Raw genomic sequence first — 13,606 nt, forward strand, 5'->3', positions numbered from 1 at the left:
GCCCCTCATCCTCTGGCATCTGCACAGGGTTTGACCCTCGTTCCGCCCTGGCCCTGCCCAGCATTCACATCTTGGAAGGCCACCTCTCTTTTTCTTTTTTCGATGTCTGCCTTTTTGGTAAGAATCTCTGAGCTGGTTCCCTCAGTTACAGAATAAACAGCAGTGAATCTGCCTGTGGTCCACATGAAGGACACCCCTTAAGTGACTTTTAATCCCAGGCGTCCATTTTCCTGCAGCCCCAGCAGTGGGCTTTCTAAAATTTATTTATTTATTTATATTTTTTATTTTTGGCTGCGTTGGGTCATCGTTGCCGTGCACGGGCTTTCTCTAGTTGCAGCGAGCGGGGACTGCTCTTTGTTGCGGTGTGAGGGCTCCTCATTCCAGTGGCTTCTCTTGTTGAGGAGCACGGGCTCTAGGTGCGTGGGCTTCAGTAGTTGTGGCGCACAGGCTTCAGTAGTTGTGGCGCGCGATCTTAGTTGCTCCACAGCATGTGGGGTCTTCCTGGACCAGGGCTCGAACCCGTGTCCCCTGCACTGGCAGGCAGGTTCTTAACCACTGCGCTACCAGGGAAGTCCAGCAGTGGGCTTTCTAACTGGGCCGTCCAAATGGGGAATCACTGAGTCCCAGGCAGGCCAAACGGTGTCTGGCATTTTCTGGAAGGAATTTCCCTGACATGGTATTGCTTTCTGGTCTTTTCCGGGAGGTCAGGAAGGCAGCACCGTTCATTCCTGCTCACTGCCCATTTGTCTGTGTCTGTGTCTCAGCTCCGTCCCCTCCTCCTGGACTGGCCTGGCAGCCTTGTCCTCTCGAGGCCACGCCAGGCAGCCTCATGAGAGCCATGTTTGGGAGGGGGGAGGGTGCAAGCCTTAGCAAAGTGAATGATCGTAATTTTATTTTTTTTTACAGTCATAATTGTATTTATTGATTTTTTAAATTTTTATTGAAATATAGTTGATTTATGTTGTGTTGGTTTCAGGTGTACAGCAAAGTGATTCAGTTAACGATTGTAATTTTCGTTGTTTCCTCCTTTACACCAAGATCAGAAGCTTCTCACACCTGTGGTCCCATCCTGGGTTAGGCGTTCCCTCCTATTTTGTACTTGGCAACAGGGACTTATACGCACCTCACAGAATGAGCTGCTTCCCCTGAGGTTCCAGTGTCTTCTGAGGGGAGAGGACTGTGCTGCCTGTCCCGCCCACTGGAGGGACTCAGGCCACCTTGCAGTGCGCAGTCAGGGCGGGCTTGCTCGCTAGGCCGCGGCCTTGCCGCCGTCCACTTCATTCGTTCACTAGCGCCAGAAAAATAAGTTGAAGTGTTCTCTTTGGTCTTCTTTCTCTTTGGCCTCCTCATGTAAGTGTTCGTTGGGCATATTTTCATCGTGGCATCCCTAAAGGGTGCTGGTCCCAGCGTCCCCGGGGTGTTATCCTGAAGCCCCAATCCTTGAGTGGTGGCTTCTGCTGTGGGAAGAAGCAGAGGAGGAAATGGGGCTTCCACACCCTGCTCTGTCCCCGCTCCTCCCCAGAGGCGCAGATCCTGAGAGCCTGCTCTTAAAATCCTCCTCACAGGAGTCCCTGGAGCAGTGGCTCCTGAGCTTTGGCTGCAGCCTTCTGGGCTCCAAGGAGTTGGGATTGCAAGGCCTGACTCCATGTGTGTCCCAGGCATTGTTCTAGACTGACCCCTGAAGAGCTGTTCCCTTGGTTGGGGCGAGGAGTGGCCCCCAGACCACTTTGACATGGAAGACGTCCTGTCCCCCCAGGCTGCTGTGTCTGAGGACAGTGTCTGTGGAGCTGTCATTGGCCTTGTGTGGGTTGAAGGGGAGCAGTGCACACCAGGCCTTTTCCTGCTTTGGGGGAAGACAGCATGAGGCAGCCAGGCCCAGACAGCAAGCGCAGGCCTTCCCTGGCAGGAGCAGGGGGCAGGCTGCTTCTCGCACGGGCAGTGGTGGAGGGTTTTTAGCTGTCAAGTAGGCTCCAAAGGCAAGCAGAAATAACTTCGCTTTGCAGTCTGTCTTCCTGCTTCCTTGCCCTGGTTCCTATTGAGGAGAGTTGTTGGCGTCACTTTCCTCACTGCTTCTGAGTCGGCTGTTTCAGACCCACCAGGAAGTTCCAGCAGCTTCTGGAAGGTCCTCCCAGTTGGGGAATCTTCCTGTGCTGTCCTTTGCAGGCCTTAGCCTCCCAGCTTTTCCAGGACAAAGAGGCCTGCCACATGCCTGTGGGGTGGGTCTTAGAATAGACTCGGAGCGTGGATTTGAGGGTCTTCTGGGGTCAGGGGTCTAGGAGTATCTGATCTTGTCTGGCCAGGTGCCCTTTCTTTTCCAGGTCACCAAAGGGGCTGTGGCGGAGGACAGGCTCCATTTGTGCAGTACTTGCTGAGCGTCTTTTGTGCAGTGTCCTGGGTGTGGGGTGTATGAGCTGTGAGCAGAACAGACAGGGTAGGGCCTCATGGTAGCAGGAGACAAACAACAGATGGACACATTAGATCACATCCCACTGTGATGCACAAAACAGGGCAGAGGCCCGAGAGAAGCTGGAGGGTAGGGTGGAGAAGAGCTGCTCCTGCTTGCTGGGTGATGATGTAGCCCGTGAGCAGGGGTTCACCCTGGAGGTGGTCAGGGACAGCTGTGGAAGTAGCACGTGAAGAAGGAACACTGAGGCAGGAACAGGGTTGACATGTTCAGGAGACAGGAAGGAGACAACAAGGCTAGGATGTGATGGACGAAGGGGGCCCAGTGCTGCAGGAGGCCGCCCGGCCTCAGCAGTCCTGGGCCCCAAGAGGCGGGGCTGCAGCCCCTGAGGTCTGGGTACTTTTCTGGAGACAGGCTCCTAGCACCCATCAAATTTTCAAGGAGACCCAGATCCCTGAGAGGTTTGGGGTGTCACTGGCAGAGGTGAGGAAGTTAAGTGTTGTTAAAAGTGCCCCAAAATACACAAAGCAAAAACTGACAGAATGAAGGGAGAATAGACAATCCAGTACATTGTTGGAGACCTCAGTGCTCCTCATTCATGTTCAGGTGCTAGAACGTCCAGACAGAAGCAGGACGAGGACAGAGAGGACTTCAGCAGCTGCAGGGTACACGGTCCTCTCAGGGGCATGCAGGAAGCTGCAGGATGGACCACTCACTAGGCCACAAAACAAGTCTCAGTAGATTTAAAAGGATTGAAATCACACAGAGTCTTCTCCGACCACAATGGGATAAAATCAGAAATCCGCAACAGAAGGAATGCTCGGAAATTCACACATGTGGAAATTAACGTAGCTAGCCAAGAGGAAAGGCGGGGGTCCTCTTGAGATTGAGGTGACAGAGAACTGGCCTCCCCAGCCGCTGAGAAACAGGACGACGCTCTGGCCTCACAGCTTTTGGGTCCGTTGCTCTGTGTGTAACTTGGGGGACACATGCCTTGGCAGCTTCCCCATGGCCCATGGAGTGCCTGGAATCCGGCTGCTTCCACTGAACACAGGCCAGTGAAGCCCCACTGTGTGCTGGGGCCACACCCTTCTGGAACTTAGAGGCTAGAGGGGGACCCTGACACCGACCCACGGCTGGAGTGAGAGCCGTGGAGAAGTGCAGGGAGCGGTGGGGCCACGGCCTGAGGGGTTTTCGTCTGGGGGGCAAGGGAAGGGACGGTGTCTGTGGGTGAGGGAGCAGTGTCTACAGAGGCAGGGGGCTGGCCATTTTCCAGGTGCCAGAAGTCATTCAGGAAGCAGCGGATCCCACAGGCCCCAGAGGCTGCCATGGGCAGGTTTGGGAGAGTTGAGATGCTTGTTGAGTGAAAAGGTGGGGGGTGGGGGGAGTCGAGGATGGGACTTGAGGGCGAGGGCTGGGCTGGGGATGGCCGGGCCTGCTGTGGAGGAGTAGGAGGGAGGGGCCTGGAGCCTGCACCTTCATGGTGTCACCCAGGGCAGGGGAGCATCTGAGAGGAGCACCCGATGTTCTGGTGACATGGCTCCGTTCTGTCAGATGCCAGCCTGGGCCCCGTAGAATGACAGCACTGCAAGAGCGCCTCTCTGGGTGCCCCATGCTAAGACCCTCTTCTCTGCTCCTCCAAGGGTCCCCTGGTCCCTCACCTGGCTCTCCCACCTCCCCCAGCACTGCCCCAAAGTATGACATCCCGAGGGGGTGAGCTGGCTGGGAGAGCGTGGCCTGTCCATTTGCGAGCCATGTGGCACTGCCTGCTTAGCCCACTGACCCCCTGCACCTCCCTCCCTACGGAGGAAGCGCTGGCCCCGCCATTTTCAAAGCGAAGAAGTGGAAGCTTGGGCCAGTGAAATAATTTGCCCCGCGTTTCAGGTTTAGGACATGCAGAGCTAGGAGAAGCTGACTAGGCTTGGCAAGCCTTCAAGAGCAGGATTTAGTGCCTTCATGCTCTGAGCTCGAGCCCTGGCCACTGTTTTGCACTCATGTAGAGCCAGCCTGCTGGACCCTTGGGTATTTTATTTCATTTTGGGCCCCATGATATGTTCACATATTGAGCCCCTGTTGTGTTACGAGGGTTTCGCGTTTCCCAGGCATTTTGGTGGATGGTCTCTGATGGGGGGGTTGGGGGTGAAGGCCAGGTTGGGGTCCTTTTCTTACCATCCAGGCTCTCAGTGTCCTTTAGGATGGGTCTGCAAACTCTGCCCCCCGTCTGTTTTTGTCCAGCTTGCAAGCTAAGATGGTGTTTTAAAGGATTGTAAAAACAAAATAAAGAATATACAACTTGTGGCCTGAATGGGGCCTGTGAAGCTGAAAATACTTTCTGGCCCTTTACAGGGAAAGTGCCACCCCAGCTCTGGGAGGTCCCCCGGCTCCTCGTCTGCAGTTTTCTTATTTGCAGCAGTTACTGCTTTTACACACGGCTTTGCAGCTTGCCAAGCACTTTCCCATGCATCATCTCATTTAATCCCTAACAGCTCCTCGAGGCAGGTGGTCCTCCTTTGGCTAAACTTAACTCCTGAGGGGCTTTTCTGAAAATAAACAAATTGGCTCCCCTGCTTGCTCTTAAACCGGTGACCCGGGGGCGGGGGTGGTGATGTTCACCCTTCAGAGTTTGCTTTTGGCTGCTTAGTTCTGAAGAATCTCATGTCCCTGAGAGGGGATGTACAGCAGGGACTGTGTATTATCCCACATGGGGCGGGGGCTCATTATAAGCTTCTTAATTGCTCGTTCGCATTCTAAAATTAGAGGTTGTCAAGGAGGAGATGCTTCAGCCACCTTTCACTCTCAGCTGATGATTGTTCGGTGGGTTCTACGGTCTGAGCTGTTGTACCTGGGGATTCTCTTCTGAACACTTCAGCCCAAGGCTTCAAAGCTCTCGGCTGCTCTGGAAATAACAGCCCACCTTGAAACAGTTCCATACCATGGGATGTGCCAGGGCCAGGAATGGGAACCACCATGACCCAGTGTCACGCAGCCAGTGTCAGCGGTCCTGCAGCCCTTCAGGGTGCAGAGAGGGTTGCTTTCCAGCTCTTGGCAAAGTGAACTTGGCCAGATCCAGTTTCAGTGTTTGAATTGGGGGGCTGGGGTGGGGGAACGCCAGTTAGCTGTACCCAGTGGAGAAACACGGAAACTGATCCTGTGCTGGGAACGCGTTCCCAGCCGTTAAGAGGATTCCTTGGCACGAGGCCTGGTGAGGCAGAGGCGTGACGGTTCATGGGGGATTTTTGAGCATTAGGTTGAAAGCCTGTCTGTGACCCGGGTGACTGAGCCCAGGCCACGTGCCCTCAACGCTACATTTCGGGATCCATTTGTGGCAGAAGTCAGGAGCTGCCGGGCCCTGGGCCACGCGGCCCTCTCTGACCGCCCTTACATGTGTTCTTGTTTCAGAGGTCAGCCGGAGGCTCCAGCCCCGAAGGTGGAGAAGGTGAGGAAATCTCTCAAATGTTTCACCAGTTTTGGTTGTAAAAGCGGAAGCAGCCTGATTTTTCTCCTCCTCCTCATTTTCTGTAGATTCTGACCGAGAAGATGGAAATTACTGCCCTCCCGTCAAGCGAGAAAGAACATCCTCTTTAACGCAATTCCCGCCTTCACAGTCAGGTAACAGTTGCAGCCCTTCGATAGACGGTGAAAGCACCTGTGTTTCCAAGCCCGCTGTTCCCCTCCAGCGCCTCACACCCCTGTCTGTCCCCTGTGCACATCCCGTTAGAACTCAGTCTCCGTCAGGAGTGAGGCTGGAGCGTGCCCGAGGGTAGCACAGGTGCCCCCGTCTGGAGGGGTGAGACCTAGTAGACTATTAATAAGCAAGGCTTGCGAAGAAATCGTCCCTCTGAAAGGGACCGTCAGGGCCCTGGTCGGGGCTCTGACCATTAAGCGCACGTCCACCTTGCAAGGCCGCTGGCTATGTGTTGACTGAAGGTGGGGGAAATGGGGCGTCCTCCTGGCCCTTCAGCCATGTGCCTAGAGCCCGGTGGGCCAGTTGAGAATCCCAGGCACACACACAGACAGTACATAGGAGGGAGTCCAGTGGCCCCAGCAGGCACTTTGGTGGTGGAATACCGTGAGCTCCCCGACGAGGGGGCTTGGGGGAGCCTGGAAGCGTTGGCCAGGCTGGGACCCTGTCCCTGTGGTTGTGGCTGGGCCCAAGGGCTTGGAAGCTCCAGCCTGGTGCCAGGTCTGCACACACACACACACAGGCCAGCAGACCAGCTGGTGGACACAGGCTGGTTCAGGCAAGAGGCGGGTTCCTGGGGTAGAGGGAGATGCTGGGACTACTTAGCAGGGGGCTCTGCAAGCCTGGGGACACTCCTGCGCCTTGGAGGGTAAAAGCTGCGGCAGGGTTCCCCACTCCCGCCCCCGGTCCTGGCTCCGTCCACTCTGGCATCGCCCCGTGCTGTCTGCGGTGCTGGCTTACAGACACTCTCCAGTTCCCCAGCTTGAAGTTCATTCTTGGGAATTCATGTAAAACATTTACAAGTGTGAGCCCTAAGGATATCACTTTAAGGGGAAAAAAGACACTCCTGGAAGCTTTGTTTCTGCTTCCAAGAATAATGCAAACGTCACAGGAACGTACAGTGTAGAAAGTGAGTGTCCTCTTACGCTCATCCCTGTAACACTTAATTTCATGCCTGTTCCCTGAACACTTGTTTTGGACATTGCCTCATCCTTTTTCACAACTGCGGGAGACCCCCCTGAATAGAGGCACTGTCGTTTGCTAGCCAGGCATTGAGGAGCCGTTCGGGCGGTCCACAGTGCAGGCTGCGGTTACGTCCTTTTTCTAAGGATCTCTGCACGCTTGTCACGTGAGCCTTACCACAGGAGGAGGGAGCGTCCACTTCCTGGCCTTGATCGTACTCCTTCCCGCTCACCGTCCACTGCTGAACCGCACTTTGCACATCGAGAAGGTGCAGCGGAGAAAAGAGGAGGTGGTTTGTGCTGTGACCGTAGGCTGAAGGGGTAGAGGACCAGCAGGCGTTAGCCCTCTCCTCTCGCGCGTCACCACCTAGGGGATGCTCAGCGCTCAGCCATCAGGGGAGTGGAGCCACAAGCAGTCCCACGTTTGGAGGCCTTTGCACTGCACTGTTTCCACTTAGCTAGCTGCCTTCTGTCCGCACAGTTAGATCTTCAGCCCCACTGCATTGTTGCCTGGCCCACAACCCGGGAAGCAGTTGATTTTGTAAGATCCTAAACAGGTGAGGGGAGGGGGTCTGCAGCCAGCCGAGCCCCGACTGGTGACAAGGAGCAGGGCCTGAGGCTTGGCCCCAGGGGAGACTCGGAACATCGGGTGCATCCGCTTCCCTCCTGGCTGCTCCCACAGGGGCACAAGGACGAGGCGGGTGGCCACAGCAGGCCAGAGTCAACTGGTAGATATCAAACAGATTCAGGCTGTTCCACTGGACACCCACCTTTCTTGTGCTTTAGAAAGAGTCCCAGGGTTTCACTTTTACTGGGAGTTGCCAAAGGCCAGGTTCACAATGCTGACCCCCCTTTCCCCAACGGTGGGGCCTGGAGATGACCCCTCAGGTGGGAGAAGTGATCCTGTGCACGTCTACCCTGCCTACTCACACTGTTTTTCCTCTTGTTCCCTCCCCTGCCTGCACCTCCTTGTTGACAGTATCAAAAAACAATGTTTTTATGCCATCCACCTTCTGCGAGCCATCTGCAGGCAATTCTGACTCAGAACCAGGTGAGCCCTCGCGTCCCTTTACCTTTCTCGGCTGGTCACTGGGGGTTTCCTGGGATGAAAAGCAAGGTCTTAATTGGGAATGGGTGGTTTGAAGGCAACCTTCTTTTTCAGTTCCTAAATGTTCCCCAACTCTTCACTGCACAGATTTGGAATCTGGTGTGAAGCAGGCTTCATCAGCCCTTAATTTCTGTTTCTACAAGCAGGGCCTGGTTACAAGGAGTTGCAAGTCCTTTTAAAAAAAAAAAGAGAGAGAGACAAGCAAAAACAAAGAAAAACTGTAATGAAGTATACTACTCATTTTTCAAAAGTTTACACAAATAATACGTTTGTATCATTAAAAACTCAGAAATACATAGAGTAAAAGAATCCACCTCTCCATTTCCCATGCACTCTGCCATCCCAATGGTAACCACTCTGAAGTTTATGTAATTTTCCAGACCCCTTCTCTGCGTATTAAATTCTCACATGAATTAACATTACTTAGATCTGTTTAGATAAATATATTTAATCAGAGCCTTAGAATTTTAAGGAAAATAGCTTGATCCTTTCTGAAGAATGTGGGGCTTTCCTTTTTTGGTCTCTCACTAGAGAAGCAACTCCAAGGTTTCCTGAAAGTTTCTCCCACGTGGCTGAAATTCCTCATAAAAGATTTAATGAGCGAGTGTAACCATCTTAATTCTGTAACGCAACCTGCCTTATATAAATTCATTGCCGACTTCAAAAGCGCTGCGAGACCAGTCATACTCTGGCACGAGGGCACTGTCGAGGGAAGAGGCAAGTTGTTAGAACGTTGAGGGTTGATTTGATGAGACATTGTTTCAAACAGTTGAATTCATTTTGACTCTAAAGGCAAACTGTTTTGAGCTGACCCCCCTCACGGGGCCTGAAGAGGAGCTTGGTTTGTAGGGGTCCTTGGGAAGACCTGGGCACTGGCCTAGCGAGTCACGTTCTGAACCCCGGGGGCCGTGTCAGCCGTGGTGGGTGATCAGCCACTGAAGCCAGCCCTCGAGCTCTGTTAGGAATCTAATGCTCGCCCCCGAGGTGTCTGTGCGACAGCCCCACTCCCGCTTCTTCCCCGAAACCTTTATCCTGCAGCACTGAGAGCAGGGCAGCCCTGAGCAAGGCGGGTAACTCGGACCTGCCTCCGAGGCCTGCCACAGCCCGGCCGGCCCCTGGACCCGCTGCCACGTGCAGCGGTGATAGACTGGCTCAGCCGCTCTGCAGAGTGAACTTATTCTTAGCTCCTTGCCTGCCTGCCTTTTATTTTTTTTAGCTTTAATTTTTGCGGGAAAAATTGTAACACTTAAGAATGGTAAAGCACTTCTCTATCCCTCTACCTAGAGACCCCATTCGATTTTCCCGGGGCGTCCCAGTGATGTCCTTCATGGCAAAGGCATCAGATCCTGGCTCACACATCACGTATCTGCAACAGTCCCTCGAGCTTGCCTCGGCTTTTATAACCTTTCAGAGTGCAGGCCGGTTACATTGGAGAAGGCCTTCAACCTGGCTTTCCCGCTGTTTCCCGGTGACTGGACCAACTTACCCTTGGGGGCTAGAACACCACAGAGGTGAAGCTGTGTGCTTCCTGTGCACTGTAGCAGGTGACTCATGGCGTTTACTGTCCTGTTACTTGAATAGGGCGGAGCCCGCCCAGGTTCTCCACTGAAAAGTCATGTTTCACCCTTTGATTAATATTTTCTGGAGAGATACTTTGAGACTCTGGAAGATCTCATTCCTCTTCTTACTTTTTGCTGCAGTGTTAGCCTCCAGAGATGTTTTCTTGCTGGGAGCGGCTACTCCTCTGGTGCTGGCCGGCCGGGGATTTTCTGCCTCCTGTGGGCCGGCACTCTGCTGGACAGCAGAGCTCTTCTCTGCCACTGCTTGCTCATGTGTTTACTAGAGCCACATGGATGTTCGCATTCCTGTTTTAGTCAGTGGGCTATAATCTGTTGTTATTAGTGTTTACCTTAACATTCAGATTTTATCTTCACCATGAGTTTATTTTAATCATCCCACAGTTGGCTGCCGGGAGCTGCGTCAAGCCTGTGCCCCTTGGCCATGTCCGCATCATTCTTTCGAGCATGTCCTTTTCTTTCTGTCATAAGGGGTTCCAGGCTCATCTTCTTCCCTCCCTTTCCTCAAGGGGATCCTGGTTCTGCTTAGGGGAGAGTGGTCTCTAGAGACCAAGATCTGAGTGCTCTGCGTGCTGGTCGCCGTTGGGCTGTCGCCGCTCCCAAGCCCTCTCTGTGCCCAGAGCTGAGAACACACACAGCCAGGAGCACAGACATACGTAGACCTCTTCGCCTACACACACTCACATCTGCACGTGTTTCTGTGCCTCTGCTATTCTGTCTGCTTGTATAGGTCACCCCGGGTTCGGGTGGGTGCTTCCAGCACCAACAGGGTTCATTGTAGCCCCACCTCCCCCCCTTCCCCCCCTTCGTATTTCTGCCTCTTTTCTGACAACAAGAAACCTGGCTCCCTTTGTCCTCAACACACTTACTCATCGCTCAAGCCCCTGCCAAGCTGCCTTCTCTCAGATTCTTTTTAGCCTGTGGTACACACCAGGTTAAATTCTGATCTGCCTTCCTGGTTAAATCCAGAGTTCCCTCATCACCTGGGTCTCTCTGAGGTGGGGCACAAAAAAGCCTGCTTGCTTCAGGCATGATTCAGAGGACGGAGGCTGCCCCACAGCAAGCTCACGGGGGGCCGTGCATGTGCCCTTGAGAAGACACGGGTACAGCGGCCTGTGCACCCCTGTGACCTTGGCGTGACCTTGCACCCCCGTGATGGGCTCTGGCCATCAGGCAGTGCCTCTTCACTGCACCCTGACTGCGTTGCAGGACAAGTGAGCTTCTGGAGGCCATGAGAAGAGACCACGTTTGTTTCAGTGCAGACAGGGCTTGTGGCAGGACCTCCAGGGTGCGCCACCCTGTAAGCACCCTCCCTGCTGCTCTGGGCCCCGCTGTCCCGAGTCCCTGGTTGCCATTGCGAGTGTGGCACACACGCTCGTCTGTGTCTCCATTCACCGCAGCATTCAGCATGGATGTCCTGTGCATCCTTGGGGTGGGCCAGGCACTGGGCCCAGTGCTCGGGGTCAGTGGCAGTGACTTTCCAGGCCTGTCGCCCCTGCTGGTTAGCCTGGTCAGCCCCAGGGGTCCAACGGTCAGAGCAGGGCGGTGAGAGCAGTCTCTAGCCCCAGTGTGAACACTGCAAAGCCAGCTCTAAGGGCTTTTTAAAATCACCTGAATTATGAATTTCATCGCATTTTTTTTAATGTTTCTAAATTGCCAATCATCTTCTGAATAATCCTGAGCTTTGAAAATGTAATTCAGTATTTCCCTTCCCAAAAGGAACATCTGGCAACATGTCCTCCCCTGCATCCTGTGCTGTCTGGCTCTCCTGAGTGTGGTGTTAACGACCCCTCTACGGGAGAAACACCAGCTCCACCAGCGCAGACTCCCCGGAGCCCGTAGGGATCAGCTCCTTCATGCAAGCTAGCAGTGAGAGTTACTTATTGTAACCTGTTTTTGCCCAAGGAGAGCAGTTTGGCTCACCAACACATAGCCCGCAGGAAGAGGACCTTCCTGTTTAGGAATTCTTTTGGGTTTTTTTTGGTTTTTTTTTTGGCTGAGTTGGTTCTTCGTTGCTGCGTGCGGGCTTCCTCTAGTTGCAGTGAGCGGGGGCTACTCTTCGTTGCAGTGCACGGGCTTCTCATTGCGGTGGCGTCTCGTTGCGGGGCACGGGCTCTAGATGCACGGGCTTCAGTAGTTGTGGCTCGCGGGCTCTAGAGCGCAGGCTCAGTAGTTGTGATGCACGGGCTTAGTTGCTCCGTGGCATGTGGGATCTTCCCGGACCAGGGCTCAAACCCGTGTCCCCTGTATTGGCAGGCGGATTCTCAACCACTGTACCACCAGGGAAGCCCCCTGTTTGGGAATTCTGATTTGATTTTGTTTCATACCTGAAAGTGTGGGCTGACCAGGTGTGTTTGTGGTGGTGTTTTTGTGTACAGTTGAAGGGTTTCTAGTGTATCTCCAGAGTTGTGCACCCATCACCATAATTAACTTTAGAACATTTTTGTCACTCCAAAAAGAGACCCTGTACCCTTGAGCAGTCACGCCCCACTTTGTCTTTCCCAGCCCCTGGCAACCACAAATCGACTTTCTGTCTCCGTGGATTTGCCAGCTCTGGACATTTCATTGTAAATGGAGTCATACACTGTGTGGCCTTTTGGGGTATCTTTCCATTTATTTAAGTCTTTACTTTCTTCCAACAATGTTTTGTAGTTCTCGTTGGTTCAGTTTATTCCCAAGTATTATATTCTCTGTGGTGCTATTGTAAATGGAATTGTTTTCTTCACTTTTGGATTGCTCACTGCTGGTGTGTAAAAACAGGCAAGGGATTTCTCTGTCTTGATCTTGTTCCCTATGACCCGAAAAGGGTTTTTTTCCCCCGTGGGCTGGACCTTAGCACAAAAGTGAGGCTGCCTCTGGGACCCAAAATGCTGCAGTCCCTGGGCTCTTCTGGGGACAGACGTGTCCTATTGGAGTCACAAGGCTTTTTATCCTGATCCTTCTGGTCAGGGAATGCATTAGACTGTCTCCCCCGCCCCCTGAGATGGGCAGAGTCACCAAGGTGCAGGGATTAAGGGATCTGTGTGTACTGGTGGCTGAGCTGAAACCAGGCTTTGAGCCCCTGTGTCTGTCAGCTCTGCATAGTTGTCCATCCCAGACTTCGTCCTGAGGGAGGCCCCGCCTCCTCCTCCTGGGCCTCCCAGCACCCTCATTAGCCGCAAGCACTCCGGGCACATCTGGAGAGAGCCTGCCGTCTGCCACCTTTGATCTTTCACCACAGAAAATGCATCTCATTTCTCAGAGGTCTGCTGGTAGTAGAGAAGCTTCTCCTGATTACAGACGTGTCCTCCTGGAAAGGGAGCTGGGTCCCAGGGACCAGAACTCCGTGGCTCCCTGATATTCCTTGGGGCCCGCGAGCACAGCCCAGCCTCCGAGCTCTCAGCCCCGGCAGGTAGCTGGGTGGGTGGACTGCAGCTTGACCAGCCCCACACATGCCCTCCAGTTTTCTGTTGCCAGCAGTTCACCCCAGGGCCAGCACTGCCTGCAGCCCTCAGCCTCCTCCCTTACAGACGGGATTGGATGGGCCTCTGCTCTTCTGTTTTAACTTGGAAACATTTTCCCTAGTTCCCCAGGCCCATGGCCACCGAAGCCCAGACCACAGTCCTCTTCTGCCCCTGGTCCCTCCTAGCTTTGCTGCCCCACCCCAGGCAGGCCCGCTTTTTTTTTTTCTCTTATGCTTGTAGAGGAAAAGAGCAGTGGATTCCGGTTGAAGCCACCGACCCTGATCCACGGCCAGGCACCCAGTGCAGGTGGGTGTCCGCCTTGAAGGAGGAGCACAGAGTGGCTGCCTTGCGGCCTCTGCGTGCCAGTGCGGTCCGGGCTCACTTTTCTGACACGTGAGCACTGGAACACCGCTGGAAAGAGCCCGTCGGA

At 53.9% G+C, this 13,606-nt stretch overlaps 1 protein-coding gene across 3 annotated transcripts in view; it reads left to right on the plus strand.

The window, feature by feature from the left end:
- The window catches only part of RANBP3 (RAN binding protein 3), a 54,629-nt gene that overhangs the window by 26,587 nt on the left and 14,436 nt on the right, over positions 1 to 13,606 (plus strand). For all 3 annotated transcript variants that reach the window (XM_079916739.1, XM_079916740.1, XM_079916741.1), the window contains 4 exons: positions 5,804 to 5,840; positions 5,927 to 6,013; positions 8,028 to 8,099; positions 13,417 to 13,482. In XM_079916739.1, coding sequence (XP_079772865.1) covers positions 5,804 to 5,840; positions 5,927 to 6,013; positions 8,028 to 8,099; positions 13,417 to 13,482 — 262 coding nt within the window. The remainder of the gene's footprint in view (positions 1 to 5,803; positions 5,841 to 5,926; positions 6,014 to 8,027; positions 8,100 to 13,416; positions 13,483 to 13,606) is intronic.

This window comes from Stenella coeruleoalba (assembly GCF_951394435.1).
Source record: "Stenella coeruleoalba genome assembly, chromosome: 3".
Taxonomy (NCBI): Eukaryota; Metazoa; Chordata; class Mammalia; order Artiodactyla; family Delphinidae; genus Stenella; species Stenella coeruleoalba.